This window comes from Procambarus clarkii, chromosome 12, assembly GCF_040958095.1.
Source record: "Procambarus clarkii isolate CNS0578487 chromosome 12, FALCON_Pclarkii_2.0, whole genome shotgun sequence".
Taxonomy (NCBI): Eukaryota; Metazoa; Arthropoda; class Malacostraca; order Decapoda; family Cambaridae; genus Procambarus; species Procambarus clarkii.
Window position 1 is genome coordinate 23,819,739 of NC_091161.1, and position 25,000 is coordinate 23,844,738.

General features: G+C 44.2%; 2 protein-coding genes across 3 annotated transcripts in view; one reads left to right on the top strand and one right to left on the bottom strand.

Annotated features, from left to right (window-relative positions):
• LOC123772852 (zinc finger protein 271-like) overlaps window positions 1-25,000 on the top strand; it is a 128,721-nt gene that overhangs the window by 35,628 nt on the left and 68,093 nt on the right. The gene's annotated exons all lie outside the window — the stretch shown is intronic.
• On the bottom strand, window positions 15,368-17,407 carry LOC138363982 (piggyBac transposable element-derived protein 4-like). Its single transcript, XM_069323433.1, has one exon. The coding sequence runs from the start codon at window positions 17,405-17,407 to the stop codon at window positions 15,368-15,370; it is 2,040 nt and encodes a 679-aa protein (XP_069179534.1).

A 25,000-nucleotide genomic window follows, 5' to 3' on the forward strand; every position in this document is an offset into this window, starting at 1 on the left:
TAAAGTGCCAGATTTTCGAAAAGCTGATTTTAATAGCCTAAGAAATTTCTTGGGTCAAATAGATTGGAAAGTCTTGGGTATGGGGTGTGGGCCGGTCTTGGAGCAAGACATGAACTCAGCGATAGGTGACGTAAAAGGGGATTTCGATGTGGATTTAATATATAACTTATTTAAGAATATTTTAAACAAAGCACAGGAACGTAGTATACCATACACATAGAATTTATCGAATACTAATGACCCAAAGTGGATAACAAATAATTTAAAGAACCTTATAGGTAAAAAGAGAGCTTGGTACAAAAGGATTAAAAACGGGGAAGTCAGTTTAGAACAGGAATTCATACAACTGGTTAGAAATGTTAAAAAAGATATTAGGAAAGCAAAAAGAAACTATGAAGTTCGCATAGCAGAGCAAGCAAAGTCAAATCCTAAAGTTTTTTTCAGTTATATCGAACTAAGACTAGGGAAAGGATAGGTCCATTAAAATCTGAGACAGGTCAAATAACGGATAATGACAAGGAGATGAGTAGTATTTTTAACAAATATTTTATATCTGTATTTACTAAAGAAGAACTTAACAATATGTCTTCGGCCGAACAAGTCTATGTGGGTGGGGATGAGGACAGGTTGACTAATTTAGCAGTTACCAGGGAGGATGTAATTAAACAATAAGAAAAACTAAAACCAAACAAATCCCCAGGGCCGGATGACGTGTTTGCCAGGGTGCTTAAAGAATGCAAAGAGGAGCTTTCCGAGCCACTGTCTACCATATTTAATAAATCAATAGAGTCAGGCAGAGTGCCAGAATCATGGAAGGTAGCTAATGTGGTACCAATTTTTAAGAAAGGAGATGGATCACTTGCGTCAAACTATCGGCCAATTAGCCTAACGTCTATTGTGGGAAAGTTACTTGAATCAATAATTGCAAATACAATTCGTCTAACTTGAAAAACATAAATTAATAAATGAGTCGCAACATGGTTTTACAAATGGCCGTTCATGTTTAACAAATTTGCTAACTTTATTCCAGCATAGTTGAGGCAGTTGATAGTGGTAAGGATTGTGATGTTGTGTACCTTGACTTTAGCAAAGCTTTTGATACAGTGCCACATGAAAGACTAATTAAAAAAATAGAAGCTCATGGTATTGGGGGTGCTATATTAAGTTGGATTAGGGCATAGCTATTCCAAAGGAAACAGAGTATAAATGGGGTTAAGTCAGAGTGGGATAATGTTAGTGGAGTACCTCAGGGCTCTGTCCTGGGACCTCTGTTGTTTATAATATATATAAATGATTTAGATTCAGGTTTGAGTAGCAACATTTGCAAATTTGCCGATGATACGAAAATCGGTAGGGAAATTAATTCGGAGGAGGACTCACTATCACATCAAGTTGATCTTGATAGGGTTTTGAAATGGTCAAAGGATTGGCAAATGCAGTTTAATGCTGATAAATGTAAAGTTCTGAGGCTAGGTCATGATGATAGAGTTACAAGATAGGAGCTAGATGGTGTTGAGATTGCGAAGTCGGATTGCGAAAAGGATCTGGGAGTTATGATTAGTAAGAATTTAAAACAGAAGGATCAATACATGAATGTTCGTAATAAGGCGAATAGGACACTGGGATTTATTAATCGAAGCGTTAGTAACAAGACAGCTGGTGTGGTTCTTAAGCTATATCTTGCTCTGGTTAGGCCCCATTTAGATTTTGCAGTTCAGTTTTGGTCGCCGTATTATAGAATGGATATAAATTCACTTGAACATGTCCAACGTAGGATGACTAAGTTAATTCCCCAAATTGGAAATCTTTCATATGAAGAAAGATTAACAAAGCTTAAGTTGCATTCACTGGAAAGGTGAAGAGTTAGGGGTGACATGATAGAGGTTTACAGGTGGATGAATGGACATAACAGGGAGGATATTAATAGGGTATTAAAAATATCAAAACAAGACAGAACACGAAACAATGGGTATAAATTGGATAAGTTTATATTTAGGAAAGACTTGGGTAAATACTGGTTCAGTAACAGGGTTGTTGATTTTTGGAACCAATTGCCGCATAACGTGGTGGATGTGGGGTCCCTCGATTGTTTCAAGCGCGGGTTGGACAAGTATATGAGTGGGACTGGGTGGTTATAGATAGGAGCTGACTCGTATGGGCCAATAGGCCTTCTGCAGTTACCTTTGTTCTTATGTTCTTATGATTAACAAAGCTTAAATTGCATTCACTGGAAAGGCGAAGAGTTAGGGGTGACATGATAGAGGTTTACAAGTGGATTAATGGACACAACAGAGGGGATATTATAGGGTATTAAAAGTATCAACACAAAACAGAACACGAAACAATGGGTATAAATTGGATAAATTTAGATTTAGAAAAGACTTGGGTGGATACTGGTTCGGTGGCGGGGTTGTTGATTTGTGGAGCCAATTGCCGCGTAACGTGGTGTAGGTGGGATTCCTCGATTGTTTCGGGTGTGGGCTGGACATGTATATGAGAGGGATTGGGTGGTTATAGATAGGAGCTGCCTCGTATGGGCCAATAGGCCTTCTGCAGTTGCTTTTGTTATCTTGAGGTTATCTTGAGATGATTTCGGGGCTTTTTTTTTAGTGACCCCGCGGCCCGGTCTTCGACCAGGCCTCCACCCCCAGGAAGCAGCCCGTGACAGCTGACTAACACCCAGGTACCTATTTACTGCTAGGTAACAGGGGCATAGGGTGAAAGAAACTCTGCCCATTGTTTCTCCTCGGCGCCCGGGATCGAACCCGGGACCACAGGATCACAAGTCCAGCGTGCTGTCCGCTCGGCCGACTGACTCCCTCGGTTATGTTCTTACTTGATAAATAATTTGTATGAAAATGAAGTACCTTTATGTATTATGATAGTTTCATAATAAATATTGCATAAATATTTAGGAAATTTCATAAAAAAAAAATATTTTAATGAGCCAGGTTTGGATGGCTTTGGCAATGAAATTACAACTAACTTTTTTATTAATATATTAACATAGACAAGGATTTACTTCTAAATATATATTATTTTATAAGACTTTCAATTGCTATGAAGTTATTAAGATTTTCAATACTTAGAGCACCAATTGTTAAAGTTTTTTTTTCATCACAAAGAGAGAAAAGCTGTCTCTCTTTCTCCCACATGTTTCCTCATTCAGATGGGATGTTGAGCAACCTTCATGCAGACCTCTTGTTCAGTTCCCAACGTCCAAGCTATTAGACATAGCAAATTTCACTAAATGAGGCAGTGTCTCGCGCCCCCCCCCCCCTCCCCTAACCAACTATTTTGGGCGGTAACTAAACAATTGCAATCAATCCAGCCGGCAAGTCGCCAGTGACTGTGGGAAGAATGTTATGTTCTTATGAGCATTATGACCTCTTTGAGTTTGTTCCCCCCCCTCCCCCCCAAAAAAAAAGTACTGTTCAAGAAAATACGAGCTTATTTATACCAATTTATGGATATAAAAAAGAAAAAATAACTCAACATTTGTACAAGTATTATTTACATAAATAAGTCTCTATGCCTTTTTGTCATCTTAGGAAATAATCGGTTGAAGGACATGCGAAATGGCGTATCTGCAAATAGGGCACCTTGTCATAGATACGAGACAAATACCGCACATTACCATACAGTGTGTCCTCACTTGAACGAACTATATGGGGCGAAGCCGATTCGTTACAGTGCGGAATTCGTTCCATCCGTCCATCCGTCCGGCCCCAACAACCTTCTTAATTTTTTTTTTTTAAACATATGCCAGGACACATTAGTTTGTTTCTTCGTTGTGTGGTGCTTCATTATAATATCTTTCATGCTCTTTTGGTGTCAATAATAATCTGAAATGCGAGAATCACCATCCCCCCACACCATCCTCCACACCTCCCACACCATCCCTACACCACCGACACCATCCTCCACACCACCCACACCATCCTCCACACCACCCACACCATCCTCCACACCTCCCACACCATCCTCCACACCTCCCACACCATCCCCCCACACCACCCACACCATCCCCCCACACCAACCACACCACCCACACCATCCCCCACATCCCCACACCATCCCCCACATCCCCACACCATCCCCCACATCCCCACACCATCCCCCACACTACCCACACCATCCCCCACACCACCCACACCATCCTCCACACCACCTACACCATCCTCCACACCACCTACACCATCCTCCACACCACCTACACCATCCTCCACACCACCCACACCATCCTCCACATCACCCACACCATCCCCCACACCATCCCCAACACCATTCGCCCCCACCACCCACACTCCCCACACCACCACCCACACACCCCACACCACCACCCACACACCCCACACCATCCCCCACACACCCCACATCATCCCCCACACACCCCACATCATCCCCCACACACCCCACACCACCCACATCATCCCCCCACACCCAACCACACCACCCACCCACCACCCACACCATCCCCCACACCAACCCACCCACATCACCCAACCCACACCACCCAACCCACACCACACCACCCACACCATCCATGGGGTGTATTGAAGCAGCAGGCTTGGAAACGTCTCAACTCGCCCGACAAAAAAAAAATGATGGGTTGACAGGTCTCCACACACACCTCCAGGACCCCCCCCTCTCCACCCCCCAGGTACCCGGCCATACACACCACCACAATGCCAAGTCAGCTATTGCTTTCTACAGGAAACAATAAAACATGTTAATGATTAATAATGTATATTAATTAACATTTTGGCATAAATATTTTACAGCTAAGATTGAGATTTATAATAGAGTATGAATGAGAGGTTTGGCAGCTATGTGTGGTCAGCACCCTTCTCTCTCCACTTCCACCTCCCCTGACAACACCTTCCATCACTGACCCCACCTGCCTCCCCTGACCCCACCTGCCTCCCCTGACCCCACCTGCCTCCCCTGACCCCGCCTGCCTCCCCTGACCCCACCTGCCTCCCCTGACCCCGCCTGCCTCCCCTGACCCCGCCTGCCTCCCCTGACCCCGCCTGCCTCCCCTGACCCCGCCTGCCTCCCCTGACCCCGCCTGCCTCCCCTGACCCCGCCTGCCTCCCCTGACCCCGCCTGCCTCCCCTGACCCCGCCTGCCTCCCCTGACCCCGCCTGCCTCCCCTGACCCCGCCTGCCTCCCCTGACCCCGCCTGCCTCCCCTGACCCCGCCTGCCTCCCCTGACCCCGCCTGCCTCCCCTGACCCCGCCTGCCTCCCCTGACCCCGCCTGCCTCCCCTGACCCCGCCTGCCTCCCCTGACCCCGCCTGCCTCCCCTGACCCCGCCTGCCTCCCCTGACCCCGCCTGCCTCCCCTGACCCCGCCTGCCTCCCCTGACCCCGCCTGCCTCCCCTGACCCCGCCTGCCTCCCCTGACCCTGCCTGCCTCCCCTGACACCGCCTGCCTCCCCTGACACCGCCTGCCTCCCCTGACACCGCCTGCCTCCCCTGACACCGCCTGCCTCCCCCTGACACCGCCTGCCTCCCCCTGACACCGCCTGCCTCCCCTGACACCGCCTGCCTCCCGTGACACCGCCTGCCTCCCGTGACACCGCCTGCCTCCCCTGACACCGCCTGCCTCCCCTGACACCACCTGCCTCCCCCTGACACCGCCTGCCTCCCCTGACACCGCCTGCCTCCCCTGACACCACCACAAATGATGCCAGCCACCTCACCAAGGCCTAACGTTCACACGACCTGTGCTTGTTTTATTGGCCTCCTCAAAATTTATTCTAAATAGATATTAGTACAGTACGTAGGCTGTTAGAGGAGGGAGGGAGGGAGGGATCCAGGAAACAACCTCCCCCCTCCCACCCCCCCACCCCCCAATGGCTCAGGGAGCGACCGGCCGGCCACACAATGCCAGCTGTTATCTACACCCCAATTGTATTAAAAATTCTGTGAAAAGGAAATGTGTTCAAGCTGTTTAAAATATGTACTGTATATATCACAATTTTCACCATTATTATTGCTCCAATATGATATTTTTCTAATAAAAAGGCTATTTTCAGTGTAAATAAAGTGATAATTATCATTAAATTGACTCTTGGCACCTGACAACGAGAGGAGAGTGAGGTAGTGGGTGGTCTCTGTGGTCAGGTGCAGGAAGGAGGGTGGGGGGCGGGGGAGCATGGAGGCACCAGTCACGTGATGCCTCTACTGACACACCACTTGCCTCCTGACAACAACTCTCTCACCAATGCCCCCCTGACACCATTTTATCACCATTTCAGCTGGTTGTCAGCTGCCTGGCTGACAACCTGCCTCCTATGAGAATACGTAACTTTACACCACCTGCCCCCTAACAAAAGACCTTAACTACTGACACCACTTGCCTCCTGGCAACAACTCTCTCACCAATGCCCCCTGACACCATTTTATCACCATTTTTATCACCATTTCTCCCTAGAAACAATGAGTAAGGATAATAAAACACTACATAACTGTTTACACTCTGGCGAATCATAGTTGATGACAGCCAGCTCCGACGCTCGGCCTCGGTGACCGCTTGGACGAACATTCCTCACTTAATCGAACATTTGTATGTTCCACTGAACATTTGGTTCCGAATTCAATTTGTTCGGCTCTTCCGGGAATTCGATAGAGCGGGGTTCGTTAGACTGAGGAAGCACTGTATGTCTACAGGGTAGCAGTATGACACTCAATATATTAAAGCACACCTTACACAAAATATCATCGACTCAAGACATTGGCGTAGATGTGTTCATCAAGGTTTCAATATGGGCTGCCGCATCAAAGTCTGTGGCCTCTTCGTCAGTTTCTATAGCAGGCCCACAAGCGTCGACATCCATTGCATTAGTGACAATAGTCATCCAGTATACTTCTTAGAGTATAAAAATAGTTAAAGGGAATCTTTCAACACTGTTCTTAACTAAAATTTTGTCGTTAAGTAAAAAAAAATAGTCAAGGACACTCTTCGAGACATCAAAGACACTCTTTGGGACACCAAAGTTACTCTTTGATACATCAAAAGACATTAATAATGCACTCAAAGGCACCAATGACACACTCAAACACGTCAATCACACAATCAAGGACACACTCAAAGACGTCAAAATACAACTCTCGTCCTCAAAAATTATTCTCAGAGAAATCAAAAGTGATTCTCAGTCATCAAAGTTAATCTCAGGGCCATCAAGGTTATTCTCATAGTCATCAAAGGTAATCTCTAAGTCACCTTCGTTCATCAAAGTTGTTTTTGTAAGACCTCTTCGTTCATCAAATTTATTATTTAACTCGCCTTCGTTCATCAAAAGTTATTCTCAGAGCCAACAAAAGTTGAAATTGAAATTGAAATTGAAATAAGTTTATTGAGGTAAAATACACACAAAGGGATGAGGTAGCTCAAGCTATTCTCACCCCATTCAGTACAACGTGTTAATATATACATATACACACATCACAAATAAACACATTACCAAACATTTTGAGAGGTAAAAATATACATTTCCTCCTTCACAAGTAGTATGTTATCAGACGTACACACAAATACTTTTATGACCTAGGTATACTGTATAGACAAATTGCAAGACACCTGCAGATAATTCAACAAAATATTACAATCTTGGTGCAAAATTCTTATATCTCTCAAGAATATCATCAACCTTTCCGTTGTGACACATCCAGGCTATTTGTTCAGGAACAGTCCTTATCTCAGTGTTTCTATATACACTAATCAACGGACAATCAAGAATATAATGGGCAAGGGTGTGAGACCTTAACATACCACATAGTTTACACTTCGTGTCATTACCATGAACATCTATCCCATATTCCCAGTAATATTTGTACCCAAGCCTGAGCCGCATGTACACAGAGTCACCCCAAGCATTTCTCCTTTTACCATAAGTGAAATGGGTGTTTTGACTCACATACATGTAGTGTTGCATGGTTTGACTACTCTCATACATTATCTCTCTCCTCTCCACTCCCGCCTGTGCCTGAATATTTCTGATTTTGCTTCTTATTTGTCTCATTGTGAATTCACATTCAATGTCAACTTGTGGTTTTGATGTGGCACGTTTGGCCAAGTCATCCGCCACCTCGTTGAGCACTATTCCAACGTGAGATGGAATCCACATGAATTTCACACTATAACCTTTCAGCTGTATCTCAGTTATTCTTCTCTTACAGTCCTCCACTATAGACATGAAGACTGGGTTTCGACTGTTTAAGGACTCCAGTGCTCCTCGGCTATCGACAAATACAAAAACATTTTTGTCGTCATGACGTACTTCCTCCAAACACGCCAGAATGGCCTGCAGTTCAGCTTGTGTGGATGATATATAATTACTAAGCCGGAGTTCAATTATCCTGTCCACAGTCCCAAACTCCGTATAATCCCTTATTAGGACACCACACCCTGCCCTGCCATCCTCCGCCACCGACCCGTCGCAATATACATGTAAACTGTTGCCTCTTGGTAACCGAGATATCATGCTTCCATACAAACACCGTAATTGTCCCGGTTCATGATGAATCTTTTTCACCTTGAGGGGTACAATTTCGACGTCTATTTTCTGTACTTTCCAGGGAGCAGACATATTACACTTTCGAGAGGGTTTACAGCAGTCAAGTACGTCGTATTCCCTGAGGTCATGAGCTAATCCTCTCGTATAGCGTGTCTCCCTCAGTTTCCTGGAAGTGTGTACGTCACTCAAGCAGGTCTGAACGCTCTCAAACAGCTTATCCCCTCCTTTTCTCCGCATGAAACGAATAGATACTCTAGTGAAATCAATACTCTCAGAGAAATCAAAAGTGATTCTCAGTCATCAAAGTTAATCTCAGGGCCATCAAGGTTATTCTCATAGTCATCAAAGGTAATCTCTAAGTCACCTTCGTTCATCAAAGTTGTTTTTCTAAGACATCTTCGTTCATCAAAGTTATTATTTAACTCGCCTTCGTTCATCAAAAGTTATTCTCAGAGCCAACAAAAGTTAATCTTAAAGACCTCTAAATACTACTCATGTCCTCAAAAGTCATTCTTAGAGCAATCAAAAGTTAGTCTCAGTCATCAAAGTTGTTCTCTAAGATATTAATGTTATTCTTAAGTCATCAAAAGTTATTCTCAGTCACCTTCGTTCATCAATGTTGTTCTCTAATACATCTTCAAGCATTAAATAACACTCTCAAATGTAACTAGTTCAGCTTTGTATATCAAACTTACACTTCTGTTAAATATATTTTCTCAGTCACTTTATCTTAAAACTGTTCTCTGAACATCCCTGCATAACCCCACCTAACATAGCTTACCCAAACCTAACCTAAACTATGCTAAACTTAACTAACCTAACCTAAGCTAACTTAACCAACCTAACTTAGCCAAACCTAACCTAACTTACCCAAACCTAACCTAACTTAGCCAAACCTAACCTAACCTAACTTACCCAAACCTAACCTAACTTACCCAAACATAACCTAACCTAACTTAAGGGGGCGTCCCAATGGAAAATGAAAGTTGTTCAATGTCAACCAAAATTTTTTGACTAGTTGTATATGAAAAGGTGAAGGGACGACGACGTTTCGGTCCGTCCTGGACCATTCTCAAGTCGAGGACTTGAGCCATACTTTAGCCACGTTATTGTGACTCATTGCCTGCATATGAAAAGGGTTTCATCTGGTCCAAGTCTCAGCATCGTAGCATAAATAGGAAGGGAGAAAAATATATTGAATTGTGTGTCAAAACACCAGTCCTCTTACCATTACACCAGTCTCCATGGTGTAGTGGTAAGACACTCGCCTGGGGTTCCACGAGTGCTTAGTCATGGGTTTGTATCCTGGCCGGGGAGGATTTACTGGGCTGGCTGTAAAAACGATTCTTCGTGGGGGTCGTATTCCAGGGACCTGCCCGAAACGCTACGCGTACTAGTGACTGTACAAGAATGTAACAACTCTTGTATACAGTGCTTCCTCAGACTAACGAACCCCGCTCTATCGAATTCCCGGAAGAGCCGAACAAATTGAATTCGGTACCAAATGTTCAGTGGAACATACAAATGTTCGATTAAGTGAGGAATGTTCGTCCAAGCGGTCACCGAGGCCGAGCGTCGGAGCTGGCTGTCATCAACTATGATTCGCCAGAGTGTAAACAGTTATGTAGTGTTTTATTATCCTTACCCATTGTTTTTAGGGAGAAATGGTGATAAAAATGGTGATAAAATGGTGTCAGGGGGCATTAGTGAGAGAGTTGTTGCCAGGAGGCAAGTGGTGTCAGTAGAGGCATCACGTGACTGGCGCCTCTGTGCTCCCCCACCCCCCACCCTCCCTCCTGCACCTACTACCTCACTCTCCTCTCCTCGTCAGATGCCAAGAGTCAATTTAATGATAATTATCGCATTATCTACACTGAAAATAGCCTTTTTATTAGAAAAATGTCATATTGGAGCAATAATAATGGTGAAAATTGTGATATATACAGTACATATTTTAAACAGCTTGAACACATTTCCATTTCACAGAATTTTTAATACAATTGGGGTGTAGATAACAGCTGGCATTGTGTGGCCGGCCGGTCGCTCCCTGAGCCATTGGGGGGTGGGGGGTGGGAGGGGGGAGGTTGTTTCCTGGATCCCTCCCTCCCTCCTCTAACAGCCTACGTACTGTACTAATATCTATTTAGAATAAATTTTGAGGAGGCCAATAAAACAAGCACAGGTCGTGTGAACGTTAGGCCTTGGTGAGGTGGCTGGCATCATTTGTGGTGGTGTCAGGGGAGGCAGGCGGTGTCAGGGGAGGCAGGCGGTGTCAGGGGGAGGCAGGTGGTGTCAGGGGAGGCAGATGGTGTCAGGGGGAGGCAGGTGGTGTCAGGGGAGGCAGGCGGTGTCAGGGGAGGCAGGCGGTGTCAGGGGAGGCAGGCGGTGTCAGGGGAGGCAGGCGGTGTCAGGGGAGGCAGGCGGGGTCAGGGGAGGCAGGCAGTATCAGGGGAGGCAGGCAGGGTCAGGGGAGGCAGGTGGTGTCAGGGCAGGCAGGCGGTGTCAGGGGAGGCAGGCGGTGTCAGGGGGAGGCAGGCGGTGTCAGGGGAGGCAGGCGGTGTCAGGGGAGGCAGGCGGTGTCAGGGGAGGCAGGCGGTGTCAGGGGAGGCAGGCGGTGTCAGGGGAGGCAGGCGGTGTCAGGGGAGGCAGGCGGTGTCAGGGGAGGCAGGCGGTGTCAGGGGAGGCAGGCGGTGTCAGGGGAGGCAGGCGGTGTCAGGGGAGGCAGGCGGGGTCAGGGGAGGCAGGCAGTATCAGGGGAGGCAGGCAGGGTCAGGGGAGGCAGGTGGTGTCAGGGGAGGCAGGTGGTGTCAGGGGAGGCAGGTGGTGTCAGGGCAGGCAGGGGGGTCAGGGGAGGCAGGTGGTGTCAGGGAAGGCAGGTGGTGGAAAGAGGCAGGTGGGGTTAGTGGTGGAAGGTGTTGTCAGGGGAGGTGGAAGTGGAGAGAGAAGGGTGCTGACCACGCATAGCTGCCAAACCTCTCGTTCATACTCTATTATAAATCTCAATGTTAGCTGTAAAATATTTATGCCAAAATATGTTAAATTTCGTGTATTAATATACATTATTAATCATTAACATGTTTTATTGTTTCCTATAGAAAACAATAGCTGACTTGGCATTGCGGTGTGTATGGCCGGGTACCTGGGGGGTGGAGGGGGGGGGGGTCCTGGAGGTGTGAGAGGAAACCTGTCAACCCATCATTTTTTTTTGTCGGGCGAGTTGAGACGCTTCCAAGCCTGCTGCTTCAATACACCCCATGGATGGTGTGGATGGTGTGGTGTGGTTTGGGTGGTGTGGGTGGGTTGGTGTGGGGGGATGGTGTGGGTGGTGGTGTGGGGGATGGTGTGGGGGATGGTGTGGGTGGTGTGGGGGATGGTGTGGAGGATGGTGTGGGGGATGGTGTGGGTGGTGTTGGGGATGGTATGGGTGGTGTGGGGATGGTGTGGGTGGTGTGGAGCAGGGGTCTCCAAACTTTTCAATGTAAGGGCCACATTATATATTTCCCATATATATGCGGGCCGGAGGAATAAAAAATGAAAAAAAACAAAAAACAAATCAGTGCCAGTAATTTAATTTCCTCAAATATTAAAGTATAAACATGGAAAAATTAAAACATATCTTTTTGGAAAAAATCAGGGTAAACTAAATAGATTCCTGCCTTTAGTTTTATGCAACCAAATTAGTGTGACGAATGATACTGTCGTTTTGACTTCAAAATTTCATTAAAATCAGGTTCCAGATTAGATGAGCCAATTGTAAGAATTGATTTCAAGTGATCATCAGACAAATTTGCTCGATAGTTAGATTTCACATACTTCATTTTGGAAAAAGTTTGTTCACACAAGTATGTTGAACCAAAAATGGACACAAAACTACAAGCAAACTTTATCAAATTTGGAAACTGATCTGGCTGCAGGCATTTATAAAACTCAATTAGATTTCCTTCTCTATACTTATCTTTCAGTCTGTCATCTGCCTGGAGATCAATAATTTCCATTTGAAATTGAGTTGGAAGATTTTCAGCATTGCAGTCAAATGGATTATGAAAGAGCCTGATTTCATTTGCTTTGGCATCAAGGTCAGCAAATCGCTTCTGAAACTGTTTTTTCAAATCTGAAATTATTTCATTTGCAAATGAAAAAGGAAATTCAACTTTACTTTCTGCATGAAATTTTTCACAACATGGAAAATGAGAAAAATTCTTAACCTTCACCTGGCCTTCAAGTAGCGCAAGTTTTGCTCTGAATGCCTTGACATGAACAAAGTAGTCACTGATCAAATTTGTTTTGCCTTGCAATTTCAGATTCAAGTTATTCATATGACCTGTCATATCTGCAAAAAATGCCAATTTCCAAATCCATTCACATTCTGATAATAATGGCTGAGGGTTATTTTTCTCTGTGAGAAATAAATCAATTTCTAATCTGAGCTCAAAGAAATGCAGCAAAACCTTTCCACAACTAAGCCATTTAACTGCTGTATAATAAGGCAAGTTAACAAACTCCGCATCAATTTCTTTCAAGAAATCACGGAACTGGCGATGGTTGAGTGCATGAGATCTAATGAAATTAACCACAGAAACAACAGGTTTCATGACACAAGACATATCAACATATTTTAGGCACAATGCTTGTTGATGGATAAGGCAATGCAGAAAAATGGGTTTTGAGAATCCTCCAACCTCACAAGCTGTTGTAATTTGCCCAACCAAACCCTTCTTTGTCCCAGACATATTCTTTCCTCCATCAATTGTCACACACTGCACTTGTTTCCATTCCAGGTTATATTCTGTCATAGTTTTACTTACTTCATTGAAAATGTCCTCTCCAGTTGTTGTGGTGTGCATGCTGTGAACTGATGCTAATTCTTGGCTCACATTAAATTCACTATCAACACCACGAATGAATACTAAGAGCTGAGAAGTATCACACACATCAGTTGATTCATCCAACGCAAGAGAATACCAACAAAATCTTTTTGCTTTTTCCTTTATTTGCCGAATTATGTCGCCTCCTAAATCTTCAATTCTACGAGCAACAGTATTTGACCCAAGACTTATCATTTTGAAGAGGTTTACTTTTTCTGAACATACCTCTCCTGCTGCTTCCACTATACACTCTTTTTATGATACTACCATCAGTGAAAGGTTTTCCTTTTTTAGCCAACACATAGGCAACTTTGTAACTGGCTCTAGTTGAAGTTTCATTTTCAGATTTTTTCTTACTGAAAACAGCTTGTTGAGAATGCAGACTGTGCTGAAATGATTCAAACTTTTTAGTGCGTTCTGCTCCTGTGATGTGAGAATAACTTGAGCCATGTTTAGATTCATAGTGCCGACGAATATTGTATTCCTTTAGAACAGCAACACTGTCTCTACATATTATGCATAAAGCTTTATCATTTGCTATCACAAAAAAGTACTTTATCTTCCATTCGTCATTGAACCGACGGCACTCACTGTCCACTTTTCTTTTCTTTATCTTTTCCATATCTGAAAACATAAGGGTAAAATAAATGAAATAACTTCTACAGGAAAAAAACAGCTTGTATGTGGTGTTAAAAAGCATAGCATATTATTATAAAGTGGTAAATATTATGGCAACAGCTTTCGTTGATAAACTTAATGGTTACCATTTTAACACTTTCGCGCTCCCTGGGAATAGGCTGACGGTAAGCCCTAAGTGGGCCGTTCGTGTCGGCCTACTGCGCGTCAGCACTAAAATGTTTATAATCTTTTCGGGGTGGGGAGCTTAATTTTGGCGGCATGTATTTAAATTTGGTATCATTGTGTTCGCGAGAGAATGCTCTAGAGGAATATATATATAAAATGTCACCAAAGACAACATGAGAGCCACACCGAATAACAAACTGTGGCGGTCGTTAGCTGTGAGCGTAAAACCGGGCATCAATGTTTACGATGTTTTTATGTTTGCGAACCCCAGAATTATTATTCGTGGTTTATTTTGGTATCATTGTGACCGCAATAAAATTCCCTACACGGACATATAAATATACACAATAAATAATGGTGTCGCCCCACCCACAGGAATGTGGGAAGTTGGCTTAGGGTTACCCGCCGGAGCGCGCCCAGCTGCACATGCGCTCAACCACAACTGAAAAGTTTATACTCTCCTCATGTCTGTGACCCTCATTTTCGATGTACGTGTTTTTTTTTTGGTATCACTGTGTAGCTAATGAAATGTACTATAAGAACATATGTATAACATTTCACCAAAGCTAACATTAGGCGACCAGCAACCAAAGAACTGCGTGCTTTGTTTCGCGCTCACGCTAAACTCCGCTAAACTCTCCCTATATGTTGCTACTCTGATTGTGTTTATCAAGTCAAAACTTGTTGCATATGGTTTTGTTTGGTATCACGGTGATCGCAATAAAATTGCCTACACAGACATATGCATAAAAGTGGGTTACACGTGCGCGCCTCACCCCCAAACACCCCCAAACACGTCGATGCCTCACCCGCCCAAACACCCGTTTCCACGCCCGGTACACCCAATACACCCGACAAACAAAAATATTGTTCCAATGGAAGTTTTTGTGCTACATTGTTCATTTTGGTGTCAAAATACTCGCAAGAAGATGCACTATGTAGACATACCAATCTGAGCACTAAGAACTGGAATATATATAGAGCTACCCACAGCAAAGTATGAAGAAGTAATAACCTCAAAATGTGTAATATAAATTATGTGTACTTACCCACGATGTGATGAAGGAAGGTCAACAAGTTGAGCATTTGATTATCCACTCCACCGGCTTCAGGAAAATGTCCCTGAAGTTGCTCAACAGATGTTACGTTAGGTGGAGTGGAAGCTTGCAGAGGAGTTATTTCTTTGCTTTCCAAAATATCCTCTTGCGGTGATATTTTGAGTAGCATGGTGTGGCACATAGAGCAACTCCACATGTCCTGCACTGATACATACAGTCTTTTCTAATTCCCGACTTGATACAAACTCGGCACCGTTTCCGTTTAGCAATTTTCACTAATGCATGAGTCAACTTCCTGTTTAGCCTGTCCTCTGAATCAACAATGCGGGGGTTTTTCACAGGTGGAGGAGTAGCTTCAGCTTGAGGTGCAGGCGTTTCAGTTTCAGGTTCAGTGTCTGATGAGGATGAGGCATGTGGTTGGCGTGGAAGACGATGAAATAAAGGACGCCTCGCTCCAGATGGGCCAGGTGTTGCCAAATCATGAGAAGGATCCTGGTAATCATCAGCATGTGGGAGAGGGCTTTCAGTAGCAGGCCACTCATCCATGTCCCACCCCAACAGGGCCCATATTGCTACTTCATGAAACTGGAGTAGGGTCAGTTTCTTGGCATCAGTTGTGTACATCTTGTACAACACATAGGCATTGTGTATAGCCATCTGAAGGAAGTAAAATGTGATCTTCTTAGTCCACTTATGCGACTTCCTGGTGAACCTGTAATATTTGACCATTTGGTCGAAGTGATCAACTCCCTTCATGTTGTTGTTGTAGTCGCAAATGGCTGTTGGTTTGTTTACAGTTACAATCTGAACAGATGATGTTCCGTCACGTTTCTTCACTCTCTTCCTTCTCTGTACTTCCTGTGTGTCAGCATTATGGCAGTTTGTGATCACTGACACCACTCTCTTGTCTTTCCAAAGGATAACAAAAGTGTTATCCTTGCGCCTGAAAATAGTCTGATCAACAGCGAATTTACCTTTGGCAAGTTTTTGCAGCTCTTTAGGGGCACCACGCTGCAATCTGAGTGTTCCACAAGTGTACACACCATTTTCCCTTAGCAATTCTGTGAGATGGACAGAGTTATAATAATTGTCCATATAAAGATGATAACCTTTGTTCAACAAGGGTCGCATAAGGCCCATCACTGTCTCAACTGTTGTCTTGCCCACTCCAGAATAAACCTCGAAATCAATAATATAACCAGTCCCTGCCTCAGCAAGCATGTACAACTTTACCCCATACTTATCAGGCTTATTGGGGTTGTAAACCTTGAAGGATAGACGACCACGCCACGACATTGTACCTTCATCCAAACTGAGTGCTTGATTGGGGACGTAGTAAGAGCCAAATTTGTTGGTCAAATAGGTAATGATGGTGCTGAGTTTTATCATGCGGTTCTTGTTGTTGGGTGGAATTGCAAACTGGTTATAAGTATGAAAAAACTGGGCAATATGTTGGAATCGTTTTGAAGTCATGAACACATTGAAGGTCCTCATATGCCACAACCGGCTTGTTTGCCAGTACATGCGCATTGTTGGGAGTCGTGCAATACCCATCAAGATTGATAAAGCCAAATACCTTGCCATTTCCTTCGCAGATACCTCCTTCCACAACCTCATAGTGCGCCTGGAAGCATTCTGAATAAACTGCCTGGCATACCTGTTAGTTTCCACTGTGATGAACTCAATTAGGGCACGGGTCAGAAATAATTGAACAAATTGCAGGGGGGTAATTGGCACTGGGACAGTTATGCCTGGTGTGGCACTGAAACTGCCTACAATAGGTGGTGTATTGTCAGTTGACCAGGCAGCATCGGGATTAGGCTGTTGAAGACGTCCTGCACGCCTCCTTACAGGTGCCTTGGGGCGGCCCACATCCGCTGACTCATCCTCAATCCCCTCGCTACTCTCCTCACTCGATGATGAATCAAACTCATCAGACGACGCTGTCCCCTCATTATCACTACTGAAATCACTCTGACGCTCTTCCCCTTCAGCATCTGCCTCCACATCTGACAAACGATCCAACAAATCAGGAATTTTACTAGGGGTAAGCTTCACATTGCTGAACCTTTTGTACAGCTCACTCAACTTATCTTCCTTGGTCATTTCACTATCCTTCTTGGGGGTAGAGGTGCTCTGTCCTTTACCACGATCCATGTTTGCAAGTAATAATGCGTTGTAAGGAGACAGGAACGAATAAACACTGCTACACAGGGCCGAGAGTGGCACAGGTTCTGGACGCGGGAGCGCGGTAGTCCGGTCACGAGAGACGTAAACAAAGGACTAGGCCGACCGCATGGCGTGACCCAGAATCCCATGCGGCCTACGGAGGATTGTGGGAAAACAATGGCGCTCATTTCAAAAAAAAAAAATTGAAGATCGCATAGAAACTTTTTTTTTTACAAATTTTTATATCGAGTGACGCAAAAATGCGTCACTGGAACACATTCAGTAGAAAAAAGAGTGACGACTTATTAAGTCTGTGGAACGCGAAAGTGTTAACTATTTTAAACATGCAATATTTTTGGCTACAATAGTATTATTGCTATTTTGTATAACTAAGATAAAGGCATTGTCAAAGTACAGAGAAAAGAATATTGTACAGTGTTTGTGCTCCCTGAAACGGAAGCAGCGAAGCCCCACTCGCCCTCCATCCCCGCAATATACAGTTATATCACAACTGATTGGTTGTAATGCACAACACATACCTACCAGTATTAGTATCTGTGTGTCACACTATTGAGAGAGAGGAAAACTGACTCGGGTTGAGCGCCACCAGTCAGCAGCCCCAGCTTTGAATAATTCTGCGATGCCATTCGTACGATAATTATTTTTTCAAGGCCACCACACAGGGATTTGTTTGGAGGGCCGGATGAAATTATGTGGCGGGCCATAGTTTGGAGACCCCTGGTGTGGAGGATGGGGTGAGTGGTGTGGAGGATGGTGTGGGTGGTGGGGAGGATGGTGTGGGTGGTGTGGAGGATGGTGTGGGTGGTGTGGAGGATGGTGTGAGTGGGGTGGGGGATGGTGATTCTCGCATCTCAGATTATTATTGACACCAAAAGAGCATGAAAGATATTATAATGAAGCACCACACAACAAAGAAACAAACTAATGTGTCCTGGCATATGTTTAAAAAAAAAAATATAAGAAGGTTGTTGGGGCCGGACGGATGGAACGAATTCCGCACTGGAACGAATTGGCTTCGCCCCATATAGTTCGTTCAAGTGAGGACGCACTGTATATCTCAAAACAAAGACCTACCTAACCTATCTTACCCTAACCTAACTTAACCTAACCTAATCTAACATAACTAAACCTAACCCAACCCAACCTAACTTTTCCTAACCAAACCTAACATAACTTACCTAACCTAAACTAACCGAACCTACCTTACCTATCCTACCCTAACATAACTTACCTAACCTAATGTAACTTACGTAGCCTAACTTATCCAAATCTAACCTAACTTACCCAAACATAACCTAACCTAGCCTAATCTAACTTAACTAAACCTAAACTATCCTAACTTACCCAAACCTAACCTAAAACCAGACCTAACCCTAACATGGCTAAAACCAAATATATCCCAATTTAAGACTATTTCTACCTAATTTGACTCAATTTATCCATATTTAAGACATTTTCTACCAAATTTACCTGATTTTGCGTATCATAGCATGCATGGCCAATGCCCAATTTGCCCCCCCAAGTTTCACCTATTTCATATACTGCAAATTTAAGGCACATTTCCAATATTCTTGGCTGTTTTTTATTTTTTAATTATAGATCTTTGTTAAATATTGTATTTTATATTCTTAGTAAAGTGTGTTTGAATATTAACCTAACTACCCTGTGCCCTAACGTGCGTGGATCTTTGCCGAATATTCCTGTCAATGTTGGCTATGGACTCAAGAACCCCGAAGCTAGCCTGCCTTGATTTGATGTCGATTGTTGCACTTTTTTTTTTTTTTTTAGGAAAAGTGATGTTTTTGCATCAACCCAACCGCCCTTGCCCAAACCTCCGATACCAAGATCTTTGTTCCATATATGGTATCTTATTTTTAGGACACAGCCAACCCATCCCAACCTAACCTCTATTAACTATGGGTTTAATGGCCAGTTTTCTCTACATCAGTTCAAACACAACCCAACCTCATATATTTGAACTCCATTTGTACACATATTCTTAGGAAACGTGATAAGATTCACCATATCTGTATCATTAAATAAAAAAAAATTTCTTAACCTAGTCTATAACCCCCCCCCCCTTTCCTCGAAATTCTTACAAATTATGGAAATTAGAGTAGGAATATATTTGAACATTATCTCAATATAAACCAAATTTATTCCTTAATTGAACACAAAGTTGTCCTAAGGAGAGGTGGAGGGGTTATAGGCTAGGTTAAAAAAAAAAGGTGGTGCAACAATCGATGTCGGGTCAAGGCAGGCTATCTTCGGGGTTGTTGAGTCCATAACCAACATTGACAGGAATATTCAACAAAGATCCACGCAGGCTAGGACACAGGGTACAGAGCTACAGAGCACCATTTGGTTTCCGAACCCCTTGGGGATGAGACCCGTCGGTTATCGTGTAAGTTCGTAAAGGAGAATGGAGGAAAATGGACAGAATTTTTTTTAAATTTAACAAAAAATTCTAAGGGAAAAAATCGACAGATTCATAGCATAAATGCAACAAATGAAATAAAGTTCATTGTGTAATTGCGTTCACTCACCCCCACCCTTCCCTCCCTCACTGCCTCTCCCCCTTCACTGCCTTTCCCCCCTCACTGCTTCTCCCCCTCACTGCCTCTCCCCCCACACTGCCTCTTCCCCTCACTGCCTCTCCCGCTCAATGCCTCACTGCCTCTCCCCCTCGATGCCTCACTGCCTCTCCCCCTCAATGCCTCACTGCCTCTCCCCCTCAATGCCTCACTGCCTCTCCCCCTCAATGCCTCACTGCCTCTCCCCCTCAGTGCCTCACTGCCTCTCCCCCTCAGTGCCTCACTGCCTCACTGCCTCTCCCCCTCAATGCCTCACTGCCTCTCCCCCTCAATGCCTCACTGCCTCTCCCCCTCAATGCCTCACTGCTTCTCCCCCTCACTGCTTCTCCCCCTCACTGCTTCTCCCCCTCACTGCCTCTCCCCCTCACTGCCTCTCCCCCTCAATGCCTGCTATCCCTTCCTCATAACATGAGAACAGCAGGCTATGGAGGAGGGGGAGCTACTAACAGGGGTCGGGAAGTACTAACGGGGTCGAGGCTATGTAGAGGCAGACATGTCTGTCAGCGCCTGCTCACAGATGCCAACTGTGCATAATTCATAAATAAAACTATATTTGTTTAATTAATAAATAGGAAATCATATAACATGTTAATGATTAATAATGTATATTAATATATGAAAATTAACATTTTGGCATAATTATTTTACAACTAAGATTAAAATTTGTAATTCTATATGGGCGATAAGTTTGGCAACCATCGCCTGGTCAGCAAATCCTTCCTTACTCAACCCGTTCTCACACAAGACAGCACATATATGACTTAATGCTTAAAGTCAATATGTTGAATGTGATTTAGTACATATGTGATATATTTTCAGTTAATTTTTTTACCAAGGCCCAAACTCTTCCTCACGTACCAATTTACGTCTCACAGTACCCGTCCATCAACGTAGATAGCAGAATAGTCGTGATTGGTTCAATTATAATGAAAATTGTAGTTTTCAGGTCCCACATGGGTTGTGAAATTTACCTACTATTGTCCATGCTCTTAGAATATTACAGATCAGCTACATCCTATTGAAGGCTCGTAGTTTTGTTTTGAGAAATATTTGTTCTTAGTAAATTATATAAATAATTTTATATACTATAAATTATTACACAGAATAATAGTGCTTCACCAATCAATATTATATACCATAGTTTGCGCTTTAAAAATCTTTAAAGAATGTTTTGTAGGAACGCTAACAGAAAACGATGTTTTGTTGGAATGTTTATGGGGTAAACTACTGCAAACTTGGGGATCACTTCAACCCACAGGAAAGGTATGGGGTCCAATACCATCCACTGGATATGTATGGCGTCCACTACCACCGACAGGATGGGTATGGGGCTCACAACCACCTACAGAATAAGTATGGGGTCCAATACCCCCCACAGGAGGAGTATGGCGTCCACTATCACCCACAGGATGGGTATGGGGCTCCAACCACCCACAGAATAAGTATGGGGTCCAATAACACCCACTGGATGTGTATGGCGTCCATTGCCGCCCACAGGATGAGTATAGGGTCCAGTATCGCCCACAGGATTAGTATATAGAGTCCACTGCCGCCCTCAGGGTCAATAAAGGGTTCACTACCGCCCACAGGGTTGGTAGAGGTCAACTGCCGCCTACAGGGTCGGTAGGGGGTTCACTACCGCCCACAGGGTCGGTATGGGGTCCACTGCCACCCACAGGGTCGGTATGGAGTCCACTGCCACCCACAGGGTCGGTATGGGGTCCACTACCGCCCACAGGGTCAGTAGGGCGTCCACAGGGTCGGTAGGGGTCCACTACCGCCCACAGGGTTAGTAGGGGGGTCCACTGCCGCCCACAGGGTCGGTAGGGGGTCCACTGCCGCCCACAGGGTCGGCAGGGGGTCCAGTACCGCCCACAGGGTCGCTATGAAGTCAACTACCGCCCATAGTGTTTGTATAGTATCCACTACCGCCCATAGTGTTATTATGGGGTCCACTACCCCTCATAGTGTCGGTATGGGGGTCCATTACTACCCACAGGGTGTGTCTAGGGTCTATTTTTTTCTGTATAGCAGAGGTGGCAATACTGCTTTTCCAGTCTCATTTGTTGTTCAATGTAAAATATTTGTTGCTCGACTTGCAACAATATATATATATATATATATATATATATATATATATATATATATATATATATATATATATATATATATATATATATATATATATATATATATATGTCGTACCTAGTAGCCAGAATGCACTTCTCAGCCTACTATGCAAGGCTCGATTTGCCTAATAAGCCAAGTTTTCATGAATTAATGATTTTTCGACCACCTAACCTACCTAACCTAACCTAACATTTTCGGCTACCTAACCTAACCTAACATTTTCGGCTACCTAACCTAACCTAACATTTTCGGCTACCTAACCTAACCTAACATTTTCGGCTACCTAACCTAACCTAACCTATAAAGATAGGTTAGGTTAGGTTAGGTAGGATTGGTTAGGTTCGGTCATATATCTACGTTAATTTTAACTCCAATAAAAAAAAATTGACCTCATACATAATGAAATGGGTAGCTTTATCATTTTATAAGAAAAAAATTAGAGAAAATATATTAATTCAGGAAAACTTGGCTTATTAGGCAAATCGGGCCTTGCATAGTAGGCTGAGAAGTGCGTTCTGGCTACTAGGTACGACATATATATATATATATATATATATATATATATATACTGTAACCCCGCGATTATCTGGGATTCAAACATCCGGAAAACGCCCTTATACGGCCAAAATCGTGATCGGATAAAGTTATCACAATATCCGGTCAAAATGGCCACAGGAACCGGATAAAAGCTGGTTTGGCCGGATGAAAATACGGCCATACCGTATTAATCCCGTCTGTGGCTCTAGACGCATGGTGGAGGAGGGGGGTGGGGTGGGTGGGTGGTGTTGGGAGGGTGGGAGGGGTGCGTCAGGAGGGACCACCTGGGTACAGGAATTAGCATTAATTTTAGAACAATTAATCATAGCCAAAACCAAATAAAATAAGTACTAGTAATTATGTAATAACAAATAAATAAGTTTCCTAAAAGCATTGTGCACAGGCTGAAGTTTCCTTCAAAAATATTGTGAATTTTTTTTCCTCCTGGCGGCCTACGTAACGCGCTATGGCTGCCCCACCCCAAGTGGACCCGTCTAACACTGGTCAACCCATGTGCGTCCGTCCCTCGTGTTATACACAGTGCTGCGCCATTAGTGACATATTTTTTTAAATAACTTTTTTATTTTCATAGTAATTTTGAACATTTTTGGCCAAGACTATGTCTGGTAGCAGCATCAATCGTTCTGGAGGTGTTAAGAGGAAGAAAGTTGTCCTAACAATTAAAGACAAGTCACTGTTATACACCTCAACCAGTGCGGCCTCACAGTGTTGCGCCATTAGTGAAATATTTTTTTAAATAACTTTCTTAATTTTCATAGTAATTTTGAACATTTTTGGCCAAGACTATGTCTGTTAGCAGCATCAATCGTTCTGGAAGTGTTAAGAGGAAGAAGATTGTCATAGCAATTAAAGACAAGTTACGTGTTGTTCAACCAGTGAGGCATCACAGGCAGCCAAGCGCCTTCAACAAGTGAGGCGCCACAGGCAAGCCAAGCTCCTTCAACAAGTGACGCATTACAGGCAAGCCAAGCGCTTTCAACAAGTGACGCGCCACAGGCAAGCCAAGCGCTTTCAACAAGTGATGCGCAAGCAAGCGCCTTTAACAAGTGAGGCGTCACAGGCAAGCCAAGCGCCTTCAACAAGTGAGGGCATGCAAGCGCTTCAACAAGTGAGGTGCAAGCAAGCGCCTTCAACAAGTGAGGCCTCACAGGCAACCCAAATGCCCTCAACCAGTGAGGCTTCAGCAGCTGGCAGTCAAAACTGACTTAGCTTAATGAACTGTACAGTAATTTTAAGTGTTAATTTTAGTGTTGTGTTAGTATAGGTTACATAAATTGTTAAGAATTTTTAACTTCAAGATGTGTGGCATCAATCAAGAAGACGAACACCAACAAGGTAAGTTGAGGTTTCTAGTTGAATATTTAATAATTGTATGTGGCAAGGCAATTCAAATTACAGTACAACCTCGATTCAACGTACTATATGGGACCACCCCCAGTTCGTTGGAGCGTTGGATTCGTTGCAAGAGGTGACCTTCAAGAGGCGTTTGCGTCAGTGTCTTTTTTTTTCTTGTACACAATAAAAATGCATTGTATCATATTACTTACTGTACCTATATTTTACTACTCTACTAAAAATACTGTAATTCATGTATTTACCTTATTGTTGGAGTTATGTCCATCTTGAAGTTTTGTGAAGTTGTGAATGCTCTACAGTAAATAGGTACTGCAGTGCATTAAGCCGTTAGCACTGTATTATTAAAAGTGGTTTTGCTGTATGTTGAGTACTACAATACAGTTCTTGAAAACTATTGTACATTAGAATTATTGCAACTTTAATTTTAACACTATGTACACACTTGAATTTAACACTTATTCTAATTGTTCACTTCACACACGATGTTTTTAGATGTTTGCATCAGCTTTGCTGGTGCTCGCTGCTGCTGTGTTGGCTTCAGCTGCTTTTGTGCTGGTGCTGGGTACAGCTGTGCTGGTGCTGGGTACGGCTGTGCTGGTGCTGGGTACGGCTGTGCTGGTGCTGGGTACGGCTGTGCTGGTGCTGGGTACGGCTGTGCTGGTGCTGGGTACGGCTGTGCTGGTGCTGGGTACGGCGCTGTGCTGGTGCTGGGTACGGCTGTGCTGGTGCTGGGTACGGCTGTGCTGGTGCTGGGTACGGCTGTGCTGGTGCTGGGTACGGCTGTGCTGGTGCTGGGTACGGCTGTGCTGGTGCTGGGTACGGCTGTGCTGGTGCTGGGTACGGCGCTGTGCTGGTGCTGGGTACGGCTGTGCTGGTGCTGGGTACGGCTGTGCTGGTGCTGGGTACGGCTGTGCTGGTGCTG